Here is a 21,296-nt window from a genome sequence, read left to right as displayed (position 1 = left end):
TAAAGAGCTTCAGGGTATTTTAGCCTTTCAACTTGTAATTCAATTATTTTTTTAATTTGATAAACATTTTTTAATGTGCATAAAACATGTTTGAAGATTTAAATATTTCATGATTTGTTGTTTTGTATCATATCCTTTGTGAAAGCAAGACATTTCCCGTAGGCTTTACTTCAGTTAACATCAATAGTATTTCCATATTTTTTTCATCCTTTTTTTTCCCTTCACAATTCTTTTAGCACTTTTGGTTGTAGAGTTCCCATTATATACGTGAAGAGATTGAATAGCTCAATTTAGAAAGTATTACATGAAAAAGGAGAGGTTTTCACTGCTCTGTGAGAAAGTAGAAAAGTATTTCATTTGTCCTGACCCAATTTCAGTCTAATGTTACTAGTGAGATAAACAGTCTAGCATGATAACAAATCTTTGTAAATTTCCACAAAAAATGAACAGAATTATAGTAATGATATATCTGTATTTCATCAGTCAAACGCTATTATAAAGTAGTGCTTCTTGCAGAAATGGTAGAAATCAAGTATTTATATAAATTTTTGGCTACACTTTCAAGCAGACATTAAGTTTCAGTAATATATAGGACACTTTTCTAGAGGATAAAATAGTATAGAAAACACCCTGTCCTCATGTAGCTCATGAAATGCATTGTCTGCATTATTTCAGTTGTAGATAAAGAAATCCAAACTTAGGCCCTGGCTAGTTGCCTCAGCAGGAGAGCGTTGGCCAGTGTGTGGATATTCCAGGCTAGTGTGTGGATATTCCAGGCTAGTGTGTGGATATTCCAGGTTTGTTTCCTTGTCAGGGCACACAGGAGAAGCAGCCATGTGCTTCTCCACCCACTCGCTCTCCTTTCTCTCTCAGGCTTTCTCTCTTCCCCTCCTGCAGTCATGACTCGGTTGGAGCAAGTTGGCCCTGGGCGCTGAGGATGGCTCCATGGCCTCAGCTGAGGTGAATAGGAAAATACTTTTTTTTTTTTTCTTTTGGAACACTAGGGATCATGCTACCCAGTTGATTTGCATCAGTATCTAAAGTGATATTTTATTTTAGTAACACTCGTTATGACTTATAATGCCATACAATTGAATCTTGACAATGAAAAAAAGAGAGAAAAATACTACTAAAACTGCAGTGCTAATAACTTGAAAAACAGATGACAGATTTCATTGAGCTTAATGTACTTTGTAGTGTACGGTAGTGCCGCTTGCTGCTTATCAACACTTACACATCACTGTTTAAACTAAATTAAATTAGTTTGAATCTAAATTACCTGTTTTTGAGTAAATGGGATTTGGTAATTCACTATTAAGTCAATCTGCAAACTGATGTCATAGTTTAGATTTGATTTTTTTTAAATGAGAATAATGCTAGGAATCATTCTTCAGTTTGGAAGTTTAATTTCTGTAGTAGACTAGGTGATACTCCTGTACTAATAATGGTTTCAGTTAATACAAGGCAGAATAGGAAAAAGAACGGAATAATGCTGTCTATAAATTTTTATCACAAGTGTGTTAGCAATTTGAACATATAGGATGAGCCATTTGAGCACAAAATAAGGCAGTTAGCTGCTAGATAAGTAGGAACTGAAGTACAAAGGGAGTGTAATCTTGCACATATTGTTTGAAAAGTAAGGGTTATAATACAAATGTGCTGATAAAGATATCCTTGTATATTTTTCCCCAAATTGCCCCAAAGAACACACATTATGGTTGTTGCTATCTTCCAAGTTGTTATAAGCTTGAGGACCTTATATATACATTAAAACATACATTTTTTTTATTTTAAGCTTTATTTCTTTTTTGTCATAAAACCAAAGTTTTCATAAGTTTAAGAATTGATATTTGATATTGCTAATCAATATTAGCAATTAATGAATATATTAATTATACTAATCAGAATATATGATGTGAGGTAAATATTAAGTGATACTTAAGACACATTATTATAGAGCTAAATGGAAAGATTTTATGACAGCTAAAATATATGATTGGTTATGATAGGTATACATATTCTAGAGATTAAGCGAAGAATGTTATGTCAGGTTCACACTATAATGTTAGAGTTGAGTAGTAAAAACAGACCATATAGCTCACAAAGCTGAAGATATTTACAGAATACTTACTGGCCCTTAACAGAAAAAGTTTGTTGACCCTTATTTTAGATATTCTCTTATTTTTTAAAAGCAATATATTGTTTGAATTAAATAAGACAGCTTATGCATAAAATATGATTTTCTAAGTAAGTGACTTTTAAAGAACCTATTCAGTCTTTCCATTTATAAAATGAATGTAGATACTAAAGAAGTTCTCTTAATTCTTTATAGTAGCAAGTTTTTAAAGTCATTATTTTTCCTTCTAAATCAAATTAAATTCTTTTTAAATATTTAATGAAATCATCTTCAATATTCATATAACTGCATAGATATTTTTAGATATCTGCCATCATAATATAATATGATTTTATAAACTTCTATGATTTTTACATAACATAGAACAAACAATGTTATTTCTATATAATCATCATTATCATTTTTAATACTAAAATAATATTTAACCAGGTCCTGAATCTCCATTGTATATTGTTGGATATTTGAAGTTTTTAAAAAGTAATGTAGCAATAAATATTGCATGATCTCAGTATGTGATATATATATCACATATAAAAGATTATATATATATATATATATATATAAAAGATGCTCAACATCATTAGCCATCAGAGAAATGTAAATTAAAACTATGTGAGGAATCATGACATACCCATTGCAAAGGCTAATGTTAAAAAGAATGAAAATGCTACATACTGGTGAGTACTTGTAGTAACTGGCATTTACATCCATTATTAGTGACAATGTAAAGTGGTACAGTGACTTTGAAAACAATATATAAATTTTATCCCACATTTACCATATGAACAGCAGCTTTACATCTAGTTATTTACACAAGAATAATGAAAACAGGCCACACAAAAAGTCTTAGTCACAAATAGTTAAAACTCCATTATTCATAAAAACTCCAAAGTGGAAACAAAATCCCTAAGTACGTTAACTAGAGAATGGATAAGCAAATTATGAGATATCCGTACTGTGTAGTCAACAGTCAAAAGAAATAGAATAAGCACTGACAGGGACAAATCTTAAAAATATTATGCTAAATAAAAAAGTCAAATACAGACTGTTACATACCCTATGATTCCATTTATATGAACCTGCAGAAAAAGAAAAACTATCGTGATTGAAAATAGGAGGTTTAGAGTCTATGGTAGAGTTCAAGTGCGGAGAGGCGAAAGACTACATTGGAAGTTGATGAAACTGTGCTGTATCTTCAATAATGCTATTATTGACCTATAATTGTAAGTCTATTCCAAAGGTTATGATCTTTCCAAAGATGAGATATTTGAGTATTTATATCCCCAGAATATTTAAGAAATCGTAACATTTCAAGAGAATAAATCTCTTATTTCAATTGTGGTCATTTTAGATTTCCCATAGGATGTATTTGCTTGAAACTCAAAATGTTCATGGCATGCATGAACATTATACTACAAATTAAGTAATCCTTTCAACTCAATAACTTTTAAATATTTAATATACATTTATAGAATTAATAGTACAAAGCTGTATATTCATGTAATATAATCTCTAAAGAGCCAATTTCAAATATGGCTGCATGATTTATTTTTTTGTCATTTCCTAAGAGGTTAACTGCAAGAATGCAATAAACAATATAAATCAATAGAGACATTGGAATTCTAAAGTATAACCCATTGAAACCTAAATAAAATTAAAATATGTATAAATTATTCATAGTGAATCAAGATAATAAAAAATATATATACATAATTTTATGTTTTGTGAATATATATGTAGAAAATATATTGGAGATAGATCACTATGTATATGTTCCCTTAAGCTCCTCTTTTGTTAGGTCTGACTTTCATGTTACTCTTGGCATACTTAAGTTACAGCTATTAAAAATTGCCATTTAGCAGGCCCTGGCCGGTTGGCTCAGAGGTAGAACGTCGGCCCGGCGTGTGGGGGACCTGGGTTCGATTCCCGGCCAGGGCACATAGGAGAATCGCCCATTTGCTTCTCCACCCCCCCCTTCCTCTCTGTCTCTCTCTTCCCCTCCCGCAGCCAAGGCTCCATTGGAGCAAAGATGGCCTGGGCGCTGGGGATGGCTCCTTGGCCTCTGCCCCAGGCGCTAGAGTGGCTCTGGTCTTGGCAGAGCGATCCCCCGGAGGGGCAGAGCATCGCCCCCTGGTGGGCAGAGTGTTGCCCCCTGGTGGGCGTGCCGGGTGGATCCTGGTCGGGCGCATGCGGGAGTCTGTCTGACTGTCTCTCCCCGTTTCCAGCTTCAGAAAAATACAAAAAAAAAAAAAAAAAAAAAATTGCCACTTAGCATAATCATCTATTTCTTTTTGTTTTTATCCCATTTCCTCAAACTTAATCCTCTTAAACTCAAACTTTAGCTCTTTATACTTATGAACCAGTATTGTGTAAATCACAATTTCTTTTATTTATAAGTTTACTTGTTTAATTATATACCAACCAATAAGCTAATTATTATTTTCCCACATTTGATTTTGTTACATATTTATTTATTTTTAATTGAACTTATTGGGGTGATCCTGTAACATAATTATACAGGTGGCAGGTTCCCAGTTCTACAACACATCTCTGTACACCGTACTGTGTGTTTACCCCCGCCCAAAGTCGAATCTTCGTCCATCGCCACTGTATTCTCCTCCACCTCCAAATCATAATTTCTAAAACATGCTTTTACAAAGCAGAAACTGTTTTCAGATTTCTATCTTAGTTAACCATTACTCTTGCTGTTATATATTCTTAATTCATGATTTAAAACTTGAAGCTCTTCACGAAACCTCACAAATATGCTAATAGAAGATCCGGTGGCATCACAAATGCCAATTTTTATCTTGTCATTTTAAGGGGTCTGTTTCACTTTTTAGAAAATAATATCCTTTAGCTTCAAGCAGAATCATTTTGAAAAAGTAACGTCCTTTAACTTCAAGTAATATACTCTCTGGACAAGTAGATACAAAGCTTTATGTATTTTAACTGACATAATATTGATATAAAAGTCATTCTTGTTTTTTTTGTACAGCTTGACCTTTAGTTAAGCTGAAACTGTTTCAAGCCTTTCTATTTAGAACATTGAGATATATATCTCCAGAAGTTACTGCAGTTTATTTACTAAACCACTCTAAGTCAAAATGCTAAGTTCTTTGCTAGTTGCTAGGAATGTATGGCTGAACATTGTCATGCATGACTTTAAATATATTGAAGACAAGTGGAGAGAATTGGAAGGTAAGCTAATTAATTACCACAGTACACCGGCCTTAGGAAAGTGTAGAACATAAGAACTACAGTCTTAACACATTGATTTCCATTTGAGCTCTACTTGTTGCCAGGGTAACCCATAAAGCTTTATTTCCTCATCGATAACATAGATTTAATGGCATTTCCTATTTTGTGTGCTTATTCTGATGATTAATTAAGTTAGTATGTGAAAAGCACTTAGTTCAGTGCCTGGGCAATAGTAATACTTTATGAATGTTAGAGGTGTATTTCTGTTTGTTTTTGTTTTTTTAGTAGCACAGTTGTCGAAGTATATAGTAGGGGACAATCATAATATAACTGAAGCCACCAAGCAGACAGGATCGAGAGTAGAACTGCCAAGCAAAGAATCATTTGGACTGGAGTTCCCCTAAAGAAGAAGGTGTTAGGGCGGGAGGGAACAGTTCCTGCCGAACAAGAAACAGGGGCTGATAACGTGACAAATATGGGAAAACTATAAATACTGGGAGTGATCAGACTGCAGTGTTTATATTGTTTGGCCGAGTTTGAAGCTGATTGTATGCTATGTCAAGGAAGTTGGAGTCCAAGCCAAAAGTGATGGGAAGACTGGGGAAATTTAAGCGAGGGATTGAAGGACTGTGAAGAGGGCAAATCACAGAAACCTCTTTCAGTTTTAAAGAGAGCATTTTGTAAGCTGCGTAAAGACCGACCAGAGGGATATGAAATTGAAGGCAGAGAAACCAGTTCCATTTTTGCGTGAAAACAGGAGGAAAGTTCTGAGTGACTTCACAAAGGCATTTATTGGCTCTAAAAATAATTAAACCTATTAAATTTTCATAGACAATATTCAAAGATTTATAATCATTATAATTTGTATAATATTTATACAGAACTGGCTAGTATGTATATTCCTCATATTTTTATCCAGAAATAGGTTTTATTCCATCTTTTAAAAATTATTCATTTTTCCATTTAACCCCATTTTTAGAAATATTACTTTGTTAGGAATGTTACATATTGTTATATCAATTAGCAGTGTGTTACTCTCTGTAGGAAGTTTATGCTTGTTGGAATAGATTATCATGGTTGGTAAAGTTAATTTAATTTCCAGTTTGCTTTATTTTAAAATTCATAAATAAAAACCTAAGGAGATCTTGAATTGTTTGCCTGAAACGTAGCCGAGTTGTCTTGGAGATATTATTACTAGTAGACTAGCTTCCATTATGTAAGTTTGTTTTTATATTAGCATTTTGAAGGACTCTAATATAAATAGTGGTTTGAAAAACCTCTTTTACTTTGCTAGATGAACTTGATAATTTTAGCACATTCCTTTAAATTTTTGTTTTCAATTATCTCAAATATATCAGAATTTATTTATGGCAAACTGACATTTGCACAAATGCATCAATTTGTCCTTCATAATAAGAATAAAGAAATATCAGAATACAAATTCTGATATTTTCTGGTAAATATCAAGCTATTAATCTACTCTTTCGAAAGGTACATAATGTAACTTTTTTTCATTGAATTATAAGTCGAAAACGTTTATTATTATTTAACGAAAAGTGTACCATATCTTAATTTTAAGTTTTAGATTTTGGACATGTATTCAGTGGGAATTCGCATTTAAGCACAGTTGGACAAAATGTATTATCATCACTGTTGCTGTAGTTTCAGCTAACTCAGTATTTTAGCATTCAGTTATTTAAGGGCTCTTTAAAAACAGAGGGCAAATGAGGATAATATTAAATTTTACCATTATTTGGTCTTTTGATATTGATTAAATTTTTGAATAGTCATTGGATAACTTGAATAAAATCATTGCAGAAAAGGAAATTTCAAAGGTATATTTATGCAGGCTAAAGTTTTAAAATTAACTTTTAAGTGTGTTTTGAAAAAAACTTTTAATATCTTTCATGGGAATGACCACCGAACCAAAGTAGAACCTAATCTGCAAAGGGCCGTATTCTAGCCATGGCATCAACCAATAGGAATCTTCCTAAATTAAAATCTAATTTTAAGGCCCTGGCCAGTTGGCTCAGCAGTAGAGCGTCGGCCTAGCGTGCGGAGGACCCGGGTTCGATTCCCGGCCAGGGCACACAGGAGAAGCGCCCATTTGCTTCTCCACCCCTCCGCTGCGCTTTCCTCTCTGTCTCTCTCTTCCCCTCCCGCAGCCAAGGCTCCATTGGAGCAAAGATGGCCCGGGCGCTGGGGATGGCTCTGTGGCCTCTGCCTCAGGCGCTAGAGTGGCTCTGGTAGCAACATGGCGACGCCCCGGAGGGGCACAGCATCGCCCCCTGGTGGGCAGAGCGTCGCCCCATGGTGGGCGTACCGAGTGGATCCCGGTTGGGCGCATGCGGGAGTCTGTCTGTCTCTCCCTGTTTCCAGCTTCAGAAAAATGAAAAAAAAAAATCTAATTTTAAGATTTTAGCATCAGAAATGTTCCATATCCTCAGGCAAGGGGTGTTGTTATTGATTTGTCGCACTGTTTTCTAAGTTATATTGGCTAAATGATCACTCTTTAAAGGCAATCTCATTTGTTTTTTTCATTGGTTAAAAAATGTTTCTGGTAATGACAGCTATTTTAAACAAGAAAAGTATAGTCTGATCTAACTTATCTCTGAAACTCCTGGAAGCCAACATGTATATTTAAATATATTTATTGTTAAAGTTGAAGAAACTGAGGTAAAAATGTGTGTTAAGAAACCATTTCTGGTATCTTGATTTAGAAATGTTTTGGCTAAAATTGTAAGTGATAGCTCTTATAACAATTTGGCTGTACTTAAAGACAAACAAAAACTCAGACACAGACAGCAGTATGGTGCTTACCAGAGAAGGGGATTGACAGGAGGTAGAAGAGGGTAAAGGGGTCAAATGTATGGTGACAGAGGACTTGAATTCCTTGGTGAACACACAATGCCACGTACAAGTGATGTAATATAGAATTGTACATGTGAAACCTGTATAATTTTATGAACCAATAACTTTAATAAAACTAAACAAATAATCTCTCTAGGTAGAAAATAAAAATGAATAAAAACATTTTATTCCAGAATGTATATTTTTCATAACTTCTAAACTCTACAATAAATATAAATTTTATAAGTAAAAATATTTCATGATATAAATTAGCAGATACTTACAGTCTGTTAGTTTATGAAATTTATGAAAGAAGTTCTTATAAATAATTTTTAATGTTTTTCAAAATAGCATCTGTACCTCCTAACTTAATAGATATAGATGAGGTCCTAAGAATACCCTTGTTCTAAATTTTGCTATTAAAGCTGTTTACTTATTCATCAAACTTTTATTAAATGCTTATTATGTGCTATGTACCAAATACTATTTCAGGTACCAAATCATGAACAACATGAACAAGACCACTGTTCTTAAGGAGCTTACATTTTAGTGGAAAAGGGCATTTTAACTAATGATCAACCAGCAAAATAAAATAATTTCGAATGCAGTAGAGATAGGTTCACACAAGAGGATAGAGGAAGGGAGGAGCTAGCCACTTCAGATACGTGTCATAGAGAAGTGGGATATTTGAGTTATATCTAGATGATAAGGAGCCAGCCATGTGAAGACCAGTTGGAGCTATGTTGAACCAATTGCCCAACATCACTTAGAATGGTCCCCCCTCTGTCTACCTGTATCCTTTTCCTATAGGCATTCCGGTTTCATTGGAAGGAGCCTGGCGTCGCTGGGTGCTAGACAGAGAAAAACTAAGACCAGCCAGACACATGTGGATCTAATGCTGTTTTATCTCTTTCTGTTACCCCTACCTCTGTCTTTTCTCAGCACTTATGCTTTTTTTTTTTTGCAACATTCCCTTACCTTGAGATCTTTGACACAATACTCTCCTTTTTCTTTCCTACCTAATTGACCACTTTGCTTTAGCTCTAAAACTGGAATGGCCTTGAACTTCCCCGTAGAAGTTTTAAAGGAGTCATGTCCATTTCATATTTTTATTTTTATTTTTCCGAAGTGAGAAACCCTGGGGAGGGGGGGAGGTAGACAGACAGACTCCCGCATATGCCTGACCCAGATCTACCCAGCATACCCACCAGGGAGCGATGCTCTGCCCATCTTGGGCGTTGCTCCTTTGCTGTCGGAGCCATTGTAGTGCCTAAGGCAAAGGCCATGGAGCCATCCTCAGCGCCCAGGCCAACTTTGCTGCAATGGAGCCTTGTTTGCCAGAGAGGAAAAGAGAGAGAGAGAGAAAGGAGAGGAGGCAGGGTAGAGAAGCAGATGGGTGCCTCTCCAGTGTGCCCTGGCCAGGAATTGAACCTGGGACTTCCATACACCGGGCCGACACTCTACCGCTGAGCTAACGGGCCAGGGCACGTCCAATTCTTCATCCAGTCTTCTCTTATTCTAAATTATGTCCCCATCTACTTAGTTTTTTCTCCATGGCTACTACTCTCGAGCAAGATTCTATCACCTCATTACTAGAAAAACTAACACTCTTCTTTCTTATTCTCCCTGGTTTCCTCTAGCAGCTCTTTCCCACCCAACAGTCAGAATGAGTTTTTGTTCTTATGTTTATTTTATTTTTATTTATTTTTTATTTCTGAATTGGATTTATTGTGACATTGGTTGGTAAAATTATGCAGGTTCAGGTGTGTTATTCTCTACTACCCGTCGGTATACTGTGCTGTGTGCTCACCGCCTTAAGCCAGGTCTCCTTCCATCACCACTTACCCCCTTTACCCCCTTCTCCCCCTCCCCCACTGCTTTTTCTCTTGTATTCACCATACTATTGACTGTGTTTATGAGGTTTTTAAAAAATTTTTTTGCTTAATTCTGTCACCTTTTTCACACAACCCCATAACCCCCTCCCCTCTGACATGTCAGTCTGTTCTCTGTATCTGAGTCTGTTTCTTTTTGTTTGTTATTTTGTTCATTAGATTCCACATATAAGGGAAATCATATAGTACTTGTCTGAGAATGATTTTTTATTTTCTTGAGAGTTAGATCATTTCACTCCATGGTTAAAAATCTTCCATGGCTCCCACTGTAATTATTAATATAACATGTTCCAAAGTATTTATCGTGGCCAAGGACCTAGGTAAATTAACTCTTGCCTGTCGCTTTGAACTTATTTTCAACTACTCTGTCTTAGTTCACAATACACCAGTTCCGTGACTTCTTTTTATTTTCTCAAACATGTTTAGTCCAAGCATACTATTCTCTATTCTCTAAGCCTGGAAACTTCTACTAATGGATCTCTTTATCTGGTCTTACTATTCTTGTTATTTGGCTATCAGCTCACACATTATGACTTCATTGAGACCACCCCTAATTCCTGATCTAAGTTAGCCATGTCTCCTTTCACTTCATCCTATCACCTTGGTTTTATGTTTCTCCAGGACACTTGACTCTGTTGAAAATGATGATATCTATATGAGCTTACCTCGTTGTTTACTGTCTCCTGCTACTGGAATGCAGGAGACCTGGGACTTTGTCTTATTTTTAAGTGTCATCAGCTCTTAGATCAGAGCTTGCTTAACCAGTATTTCTTTCAAAAAATTTTCATGATTTAAATGACTCAATAAATTAACTTTTTTGTCTGTTATATTAAGTTCAGAAAGAGATGTACATATTAAAATTTTACTTTATACTTATGTCATTATAGAATTCCACTTGTTTGTAGACATGTGTTTTTACTTATTTGACTTACATTTTTTTTTTTTTTTTGTATTTTTCTGAAGCTGGAAACCGGGAGAGACAGTCAGACAGACTCCCGCATGCGCCCGACTGGGATCCACCCGGCACGCCCACCAGGGGGCAACGCTCTGCCCACCAGGGGGCGATGCTCTGCCCCTCCGGGGCGTTGCTCTGTTGCGACCAGAGCCACTCTAGCGCCTGGGGCAGAGGCCAAGGAGCCATCCCCAGTGCCCGAGCCATCTTTGCTCCAATGGAGCCTTGCTGCGGGAGGGGAAGAGAGAGACAGAGAGGAGGGAGAGGGGGAGGGATGGAGAAGCAGATGGGCGCTTCTCCTGTGTGCCCTGGCCGGGAATTGAACCCGGGACTTCTGCACGCCAGGCCGATGCTCTACCACTGAGCCAACTGGCCAGGGCCTGACTTACATTTTTGATGCATACAGGTTTATTATTGTTACGTATTCTTTGTGCCTTATAGATTTTATTTGACCAGGTTTTGACTTTGAATTCCCCTTTCCTGTAAACATTCTTATTCTTACTTTTTTTTGTGGCTTTTATGTGCCTATTATATTTTTTTCACAATACTTTTTGTAAAAACCAAATTATGCTTTTTATTGTACTGTGGAAATCTCTGTCTTCCAATATGGATTCATTCTGGTCATATTTAATGTAATTGCTTATATTCTTTATCTTATTCCTTTATGTTGTATGAATTACTTATTTTATTTCTTTTCTCTTTTATTTTTTCTATACATTTACTAATTTATTCAAGCTTTTATTGCAGCTCCTTCATCGTCTTTTCTTATTTAGATGTTTTGCAACACTATTGGTACCTCCTATTCCAATTTTATTTACTGTGATTTCAAAATAATTATCTTTTGGAAGATCATCCAGTTAGTATTCAGCAGCTGTGTCCGGATCCAGAATTCTCCTTTCATGGATTTAAGTTACTGTTGACAATATGGTTTGATAAGCGCTGTTTTTCGCACACTCATGGGCAGTCACCTGGGCAGATAATTACCTGTATGTTTTCCAATCTAAGAGATTTTTTCCCCCTGAAATCCTTTATGGCATTTTCACCTGTAACCACCTCCTATAGCAATGATCTTTCCTTCATTTCTGCATTAATGTTTTGTAATTCTTCAAATGCCCAGAAGCTTTTTGGAAATGAAAGTTACTTTATTTAAGCTCCCATGTATATGCCAAATATTGAATCATCTTCTCAAATGACTATAGTTTTTTATTTTATATAAGAAATACCAATTTTTCTTTTTTCTTTTTTTTGAATGTTCTTTAAATTCCTTACTATTATCACCTTGCATTGGAAGTGGGAACAGATGTAAATCTAACCCCATATTTTCCTTCACTCCTGGATAATATCCTTTTTTTACTTTTGTCCAGTGTCTGAAAATGGATTTTTAAAATATATTTTGTATAGTTTTCTAGTTGTTTAAGGCAAGGGAGATCTCTCATTCCTGTTAGTTCATTTTCATTGGAAGTAGAAATTCTATTACATGGTTCAGAAAGATCTTCATGCCAATTATTAAAGGAAAGAGAAATTTTAGCATCTTAACTGTTTAGCATCAGCTATGTGAGAAAATTCACTGATGTTGACTATCTCCTTTATCCTTGATGCAGAAGTATTTAATACTTAATTATTAATTTAACATGTAATTTGTCATTTATTTAATTTATTATATTATACCTGCTATCTGCCTGACATTATGGCCAGAATTTTATTTGTTAATCAGTTAATTGTTCTTCCATGAAATAGGTGCTTTTGTTATTACCATTCACATATGGGACAACTGAAACACAAAAACGTTAAATAGTTTTCCAAAATATTTTCACGTACTAGGTGAAGACCTGAATTTTAAAATTATATATATATAGATATATATAGGTATGTATGTATATATCTATATCTATCTATCTATCTATCTATCTATCTATATATATATAGTGTGTGTGTGTGTATGTGACAGAGACAGACAGAGAGAGAGACAGAGAGAGGGACAGATAGGGACAGACAGGAAGGGATAGAGATGAGAAGCATCAGTTCTTTGTTGCGGCTCCTTAGTCGCCTTAGTTCTTCATTGATTACTTGCCCATATGTGCCCTGACCAGGGAGCTACAGCAGAGTGAGTGACCCCTTGCTCAAGCCAGCAACCTTGGGCTCAAGCCAGCAACCTTGGGCTCAAGCCAGAGACAATGGGGTCATGTCTATCATCCCACACTCAAGCCAGCATCCCTGCTCTCAAGCTGGATGAACCTGCACTCAAGCCAGCAGCAACCTTGGGGTTTCGAACCTGGGTCCTCTGTGTCCCAGTCTGGTGCTCTATCCACTGTGCAACCACCTACTCAGGCTCCAAATTAGATAGTCTTTATTCAGATGCTGCACTATTGACTATATTATACTTCCTTAAGAATTGTGTTACAGCCCTGGCCGGTTGGCTCAGCGGTAGAGCGTCGGCCTAGCGTGCAGAGGACCCGGGTTCGATTCCCGGCCAGGGCACACAGGAGAAGCGCCCATTTGCTTCTCCACCCCTCCGCCGCGCCTTCCTCTCTGTCTCTCTCTTCCCCTCCCGCAGCCAAGGCTCCATTGGAGCAAAGATGGCCCGGGCGCTGGGGATGGCTCTGTGGCCTCTGCCCCAGGCGCTAGAGTGGCTCTGGTCGCAACATGGCGACGCCCAGGATGGGCAGAGCATCGCCCCCTGGTGGGCAGAGCGTCGCCCCATGGTGGGCGTGCCGGGTGGATCCCGGTCGGGCGCATGCGGGAGTCTGTCTGACTGTCTCTCCCTGTTTCCAGCTTCAGAAATATGCAAAAAAAAAAAAAGAATTGTGTTACATACAGTGTGATCTCTATAATATCAACAGAAACAGGGAACAACTTGAGCTTCTTGGCTAGTTGTACCTTTCAAACTTTATTTTTTATTAACATGAAATTATAACATAAGATGACATATTTTATGCTTTGAGTGGTGTATAACAGAATAGTTGCATGTAGGCCTGCAGCGGCCTTTGACAAGAATGTATAAGAAACAACAAATCCCCTTGGCTTCCTTAATAGAGTTGAAATATATTTTTTGGCTTACAAGCAATGATCCATTATATTAATAGAAAATGTGATTATTATTAGACAAAGAAACTCATTTGCATAATTTAGTTAGGCATGTATAATATGTCATTGGATTTCACATAAAACTCTTAGCACATATTCCTAAAGTAATTTTCTACTAGTTTTCTTAAACTATTTGATTTTAGAAATTAGGCAAATTCTATCATTAGTAGTTGAATAGATTAGGTGTTCTAGATGCAATTTTGTGTCCAGGAAAAATGATTTCTAATATGGTGATTTGATTGTCTTGATCATTTAAAACAATTGTATTTACAAATGCCACGAAACATCACCATGTTGATTCAGAAAGTTTCAAATTTTCTTTTATTTTACTCTTCCAGATTGCATTTTCCCAGCACAATACAATCATGGATCTTGTGCAGTTTTTTGTCACCTTCTTCAGGTAATTTGCTTTTATTAACTGAATTTGTTAAACCTATATTTTATTATATGACCGTTAACCTGATATGTAATTTATCAAATTGTTGGCCTTAAAATATCACATAGTATGCCTTGAATTATTTTATATGCATAAATATATGCCACTGAGCAGAGGAAGCATACTTGAAATATGCTTTTATGAGACTATTTTGCTGTTATACTATTTAATAGTTAATGGATTCAGTGGAATGAGTATAACCTTGTCTTCCCCCGTCACATAAGTAATTAGAGCCTGCTTTAATTAATGAAATGAACAGAACCACATTCACCATATTGATTAGGTACATCTCCTAGAATAATATCAGTTCAGTAATTTCTTAGGAAATTGTCATATGTGCTAGGCAGTGTGCTAAAATCAGAGTTTATAGTCTGGAAGTACTAAATATGACTGAATGGAACATCATTCCTTAGGGCATTAGCATTTTGAGATCAACAGTAGGTTCGTATAAAAGGGCATCATAATTAAACAATGGAAAATGTGTAAGCATAGCCCTTCTGCCTTGTCATTAACTTACAGTACTTCTCAGAGTTTTTAATATGCTTATTTGCAGCGTAGCTTTCTTAAGGAGAGGGTTTGAAGCATTTCTCAAAACATGAAAACTCTTTTCCAGGAACATTTACTTTCATTTCCATGGGATAGAAATAAAGAGACACCAGGTGAGAAGCAGCTGAGTTTCAGTGTTCTGGAGTCTGAGGTCTCTGGATTGGCAGGGATGTTGTTTCTGTTAGCATGATTACGGTCTATAGAGCGTGTGCCGGTCCATTGGGCGTCTTTGTGCAAATCAGACAAATGCGGCTCCTCCTTCTGGCAGATGCAGTCCCACATCACAGCACACGGCTTCACAAGCAGAGTGTGTGGTGTGCATTCTGACCTTCGCTCACCAGGTTGGCTGTACCTACCACCCTGCACAGTAATGAACCTTCACAACCCAACACGGATACATGTCTAGCACTTTCCTGAACACCAAGGTAACCATTATTGGTTATCTTGTCCAGACAGGTACTTGAATTCTTAATGCCTTCCCCACAGAGGTCAGCACACATTTCCTGGGAAGGGCCAGGTGTGACTGTTTCAGGATGTGTGGGCTGGACAGTCTCTGTCGCACGCACGCCCCTCTGATGCTGTCGTGCTGGTGCAGCCACAGCCAATATGGAAGCCAACATGAGTGGCCGTGTCCCCATAAAGCTTCATTACAAAACAGCTGGTGGGCAGACTACTGCCTGGGACATAATTTGTCCGAGACCTGATCTTGCTTATGCCTGAATGCCTTTAATGACAGAAAACGCACCATCTCCTGAGATAGCATTTGCTACCTTCCGGTAACTAATTGTTCTTCATAATTGAGATGAAATCTGTGTCCGTGTAATGTCTCCTCTAATTCATCCATCTGGGCCTGTACATGGAAAGTCTCATCTCTCCTCTTCATTTACAGCCCTTCGGTTTCCTACACACTCTTCTCAAATTCACACGTTCCCTGTTCTTTAACCCATTTCTGTTGTCCAAACCTTTACCACCTTGGTCCCTTTCCTTTGCAAACAATGATGTTTGTCAACATCCCTTGGAAAGTTGCTCTAGAATTTAATACTATACTGCTCACAAAATTTAAGGGATCAGGGAACTTGCAGATACTCTAGTATCTTTTGTCTAGTGCATTTTCATCAATGAAATAAAAGTTGGTCTTGCATCTCATTTGCATAATCAACAACTTTCTTTGACTTGTCATTTGCTTTTCTGATGTTCATGTTTAATAAAAAAAAATCAAATGCTTCTTTTTTCCCACTTCATATTCATTTTGAAATATCCCCTAATTTTTGTGAGCAGTATACATACATGTCACTAATGTGTGCAAAGTTTATTTGTACTTTAAACTTGTCCCCTAAAAGTGAAATTTGAGGAAAACATCTTATCTAGAATGTTTTATGATTTTGTATTTCTAAATATAAGTGGTTGTTGAGGCTACTATGTTAAAATATGTGTTTGGAAAGTATTAGGAGTTAGAATCAAATGAGCATTATTAAATGAATCCGAGTAAAACTGTGTTTGATGCAGAAGAGTGTGGATGGAAATGTACTGGAAAGTTCAGCTCTGTGTAAAATCCGCAATGCTGAATACACATGTGAATTATTTAAGTGATTAACCCTTTGAGTACTACGAACGTTCATGTACGTCCTCACTCAAAGGGTTAACAAAAAACTCACTACTCACAGGATTAAGGTTTTTACCTGAAGCTTTTAAATGTGTGGGAATGTTTTAAATTTAATAGTTTTTTTATTAGATAAGAGAAAGCTAGTGTTAATGGGTACCATGTCTTAGAGATGGTCTTATTTATTATGTTGTCATCATGGAGAAAGTAAAAAAAAGTATTCTAATCATTCATTGTGTGAGATAAAATAGATTTGATGGGTTTTTTTTATCATATAAATCTTTCAGTAGTGAAATGTAAATTAGTATTAAAATTATCCCATTGTTAATAAAAAACATGGGCAGAATATTTTGTAGTTTATTTAGTTGTTTGTTTGTTTTTTAATAAGGCCACTAAAAAATTTTAAAAGAGAGTTTCCATCAGGTCGGCTTTTATGAACGTCATCCATTCAGGCCACCATTACTGCTATTGGTGTTTCTAACCAAGTTATTAAAATAGTAGAGGTAAATGTGTCATCTTTTTGGCTTAGCCATACAGAGTTCATTGGAGGCCAGTTCACAAACTCTGTTGGTTCTTTAACTCTAGTACTGGGAATAGTTCTGGTGGTAAACACAATTTGGGCCAGTACTAAGGAGATCGTTTATAGGCATAGCCTGGCTCTGATCTTACCTTTCTATGAGGTCATAAGTATAGGTCACCTAATGTCCCTAAGTTTCAGTCCTCTCATATGTAGAATTAAAGAATTTTGTTGTGGTCATTTGAGTCTGTGGTATAATATAGGAAATGATTAGAAAACTAAAAGAAATTATTTAAAAAATAAATACCTTTTCCTAGTATGCAAAATAGAAAAAAGAAGTCTATGTGAATCTGGAAAGTCTCAATTATTTATTTGAAAGTAAGTTAAGGCTGTTAAATTAGATGGAGATAGAGTAGGGATTATTGCCCTTGTACATTTTAGATTTTTAACGGTGCTGGTAATTTTCACTGTCCTGGGGGTGCCACAATGTTTTTGATTTACCATCTTGACCAGATGGGAGGCTAGTTTCAGAGGCTGCCACTTGGCCTTTCCCATTGTGACAGGTCTTACCACACACGGCAGGCACACAATGTAGGGATTGTTTTTTTTTATTTTTTTTTTTATTTTTATTTTTTTATTTTTATATTTTTCTGAAGCTGGAAACAGGGAGAGACAGTCAGACAGACTCCCGCATGTGCCCAACCGGGATCCACCCGGCATGCCCACCAGGGGGCGATGCTCTGCCCATCCGAGGTGTTGCTCTGTTGCGACCAGAGCCAGTCTAGCGCCTGAGGCAGAGGCCATAGAGCCATCCTCAGCGCCCGGGCCATCTTTGCTCCAATGGAGCCTTGGCTGCTGGAGGGGCAGAGAGAGACAGAGAGGAAGGAGAGGGGGAGGGGTGGAGAAGCAGATGGGCACTTCTCCTGTGTGCCCTGGCCGGGAATCGAACCCGGGACCTCCGCACACCAGGCCAACGCTCTACCACTGAGCCAACCGGCCAGGGCCAATGTAGGGATTGTTTTAACTAACTTGAACATGAATTATAATTATACCCTTGAGACCTAGGTAAATTGTTCCTAAGTAGTCCATAGACACAGTTGGCACCCTGTGAGCCAGAATTGGTCACCTGGTCCTGGAAGACACTACAAATCTAACAAAGTGCATGATGACATTTTAGTCTTTAGGTATCTATGACGTCTCTAATCCTGTGTCTGATGGAAACCAAATAATCTACTTGTTTCTCTTGTACTGTGAATATGCCTGGTCCCTTTGGATAGGAACAACACTAAGATCCCTTTGGGGATCATTTTATACACTCTTCAAGATGTTTCAAGATGTCCCCTCTCTCTTATGGACCCAGCCATCTGTTCAGTCCATGGGCTCTGGATTCGTAAATGAGCTCATCTGGGGACTGAGTGGAGAGGATCATGATTTTCGACTTTGGCAAGCACCCTCAGTCCCTTGTCCCTTCATTCTTACTTAAAATAAAACACAGTGTTTTACTTAACATTTATCGTCTGACACCAGCGTTTGCCGCTTGCCTTTTCTGCCCCTCAGGAGACCTTGCCTTTTTAATCATCTCTACAGCTGCAGTCCGCACATTCCCTTCTGTCAGCGTCTACTCCCTTCTCTCTCACGCGCTGGGACAACCCAGGCACTGCCATTTCCCTTTGCAGTGGCTGTGGCCTTTTCAGCTCCTGAGAGGCATTCCAGCAACAAGTTCACCCACCCCCTGGAGTCCTCGTTAGGCAGTGCATCTCCCGTGGGTCTGAGAATATGCACCGATATCCACGCTTGTTCCATTGCCCTTGATCAGACACCACCAAATCCAATGCTGTCATGCTCCGCTGGCCCCTGCCCGCCCATGCCAGCTAATTCTTGTAGCTCTTTCAAGTCTGTGATTTCTTCCCTTTTCTTACCAGGCCAATATGCATTATTATGCTGTCGTTAACTCTTGTTATCTGTGTGGCAACCAAGAGACGAGGTAGTGGCAGCTTGTCAGGGGAGCGCCTGTTGGCTCTGTTATTAGAGAAGGGTGTCAAAGAACCAACATCCTCAGAAGCATCCTTCTAGGTATTCCATTCTAGACGTCTCTGTCCCCTATTTCAAGGGTTCTGGTTTTTCCAGCCGTGGCCCTCATCTTTGCAGAAGAGAACTGCTCCGGCTGAGCATTTTGTCATCTTCGGAGCTCTGGAGATTGAGCAGTTACATTCTCAGCCTGCTGTGCATCCATATTGGCTCTTCCACTGTCAGAGAGAAGGGCTTCATGTAGACATATACAGGATACTCTCTAGCCTTAGATGTAGCCTGTAAATGCCACTATCCTTCAGCCTCTCACTGTCCTTCTGCAGGTAGTGACCCAACAGAGCAGTGATCAGCCAACTCTCTTCTGAAGGTGTGTTTCTCAGGTCAGCACTGGTGTAATCTTTAGCAGTCGAAGCCTTTTCCAGGGACTGTCTCCTCCACTCCCCCACCACCAACAGGAAGGGTGTCTTTTTAGCCTGCCAAGTAGTGAGTGAGCCAGTCCCAGATCCCCATTTACCTCCTGATTTCCCAGATCTCAGGTCCCCAGAGAGGCAGACATCAGAATAGGATCAAACATGCAATAAATATATCAGGGACTACTCCCATAAGGAAAAGACAAGGGGAGAAGGTGAGGAACCTTCTAGACCAGTGGTCTCCAACCCCCGGACCACGGACCAATACCGATCCGTGGGCCATTTGGTACTGGTCCGCAGAGAAAGAATAAATAACTTACATTATTTCCATTTTATTTATATTTAAGTCTGAACGATGTCTTATTTTTAAAAAATAACCAGATTCCCTCTGTTACATCGTCTAAGACTCACTCCTGACGCTTGTCTTGGTCATGTGATACATTTATCCGTCCCACCCTAAAGGCCGGTCCGTGAAAATATTTTCTGACATTAAACTGGTCTGTGGCCCAAAAAAGGTTGGGGACCACTGTTCTAGACCACAGCATTGATCTGACCTTTGTGAAACAGAGCAGGAAGAAAGGGAAGTTGGGTGAAAGAGTTCGGGGTTGCACTGCAGGTGTAAGGAAGTTTGACAAGACCAACGGTGAGCCCTCCAGCCTCATGTGCACAGAGAAAATGCACAAGATCTCTGCACTCTCTTTTTATAGGGCAGTGATTTTATTGGCTCAGGGCTCCACCGGCTGACTTCATTTAACTTTAATTACATCCTAAAATCCCTATCTCTAAACACGATTATATAGGAATTTTGGCTTCAACACGTAAATTTTGGAAGAACATACTTCATAACATTCTGCCTCTGACGCTCCAGAATTACGTTCTTATTTGCATGCAAACTACATTCATTCTCTCCCAACAATCCCAAAGCAGTTAACTAATTCCTGCATCAGCTCTGAAGGTCTGGAGTCTAAAGTCTCATCTAACTATCACCTGGATCAGAAACGGGTGAAACTCAGGGCATAATTCCTCCCAAGGCAAAATTCTTGTCCAGCCATGAACCTGTGAAACCAGACATATTCTGTGTTTGCAAAAGCAGGACCCACATAGGATTGACATTCTCATTTTAGAAGGAGAAACATGAGGGAAGAAAGGGGTGATGGGTCCAAACCATGTCCCGAACTAGAGGCAAATTCCACCAGCTCTTAAGACCGAAGAGTAATCCTCTTTGGCTTCCTGCTCCACCTGCAGCCCCCTGGGGTGTCAGCATCACCCCACAGCGCTGTGGAGCAGTCTTGCGCTGCAGTGTGGTGAGGTGGCCTGGGCCCCGAAGCACTGGCCAATGGCACACTGGTCACCCGAACCCAAAGAGGCTCCATCCTTTCAAAGTGAGGAGAAACTAGCCTTGCCCCCAGGGCCTGTGTTGGGAGTGGGAGCCCTTATGATCTCTGAATGACTTTTGGGGTCATTCTTCCCCTTCCTTGAAGTTTAAAGCCTGTTCCCAACTGAATTCCTCTGTGGTTCCGTCCTGTGGCATCCAGGAAGTCTGACAGCATTCCTTCCTCCGTCTGCCCTTCCCGTTCGCTTCATTCAAACGGGCACATGGCTGTGCTGGTCAATTTCATCTCTGTTTCTTGCTTCTGCTAAAA

General features: G+C 38.3%; 1 protein-coding gene across 2 annotated transcripts in view; it reads left to right on the top strand.

Moving 5' to 3' along the window:
• Positions 1-21,296, top strand: part of ATRNL1 (attractin like 1) — a 548,672-nt gene that overhangs the window by 184,495 nt on the left and 342,881 nt on the right. For both annotated transcript variants that reach the window (XM_066355686.1, XM_066355687.1), the window contains exon 25: positions 14,455-14,516. In XM_066355686.1, the coding sequence (XP_066211783.1) occupies positions 14,455-14,516 (62 nt within the window). The remainder of the gene's footprint in view (positions 1-14,454; positions 14,517-21,296) is intronic.

The sequence above is a fragment of the Saccopteryx leptura genome, chromosome 13, assembly GCF_036850995.1.
Source record: "Saccopteryx leptura isolate mSacLep1 chromosome 13, mSacLep1_pri_phased_curated, whole genome shotgun sequence".
Lineage (NCBI taxonomy): Eukaryota > Metazoa > Chordata > Mammalia > Chiroptera > Emballonuridae > Saccopteryx > Saccopteryx leptura.
Note: the sequence above shows the minus strand (reverse complement) of the source record. Positions and strands in the feature narration are given on the sequence as shown.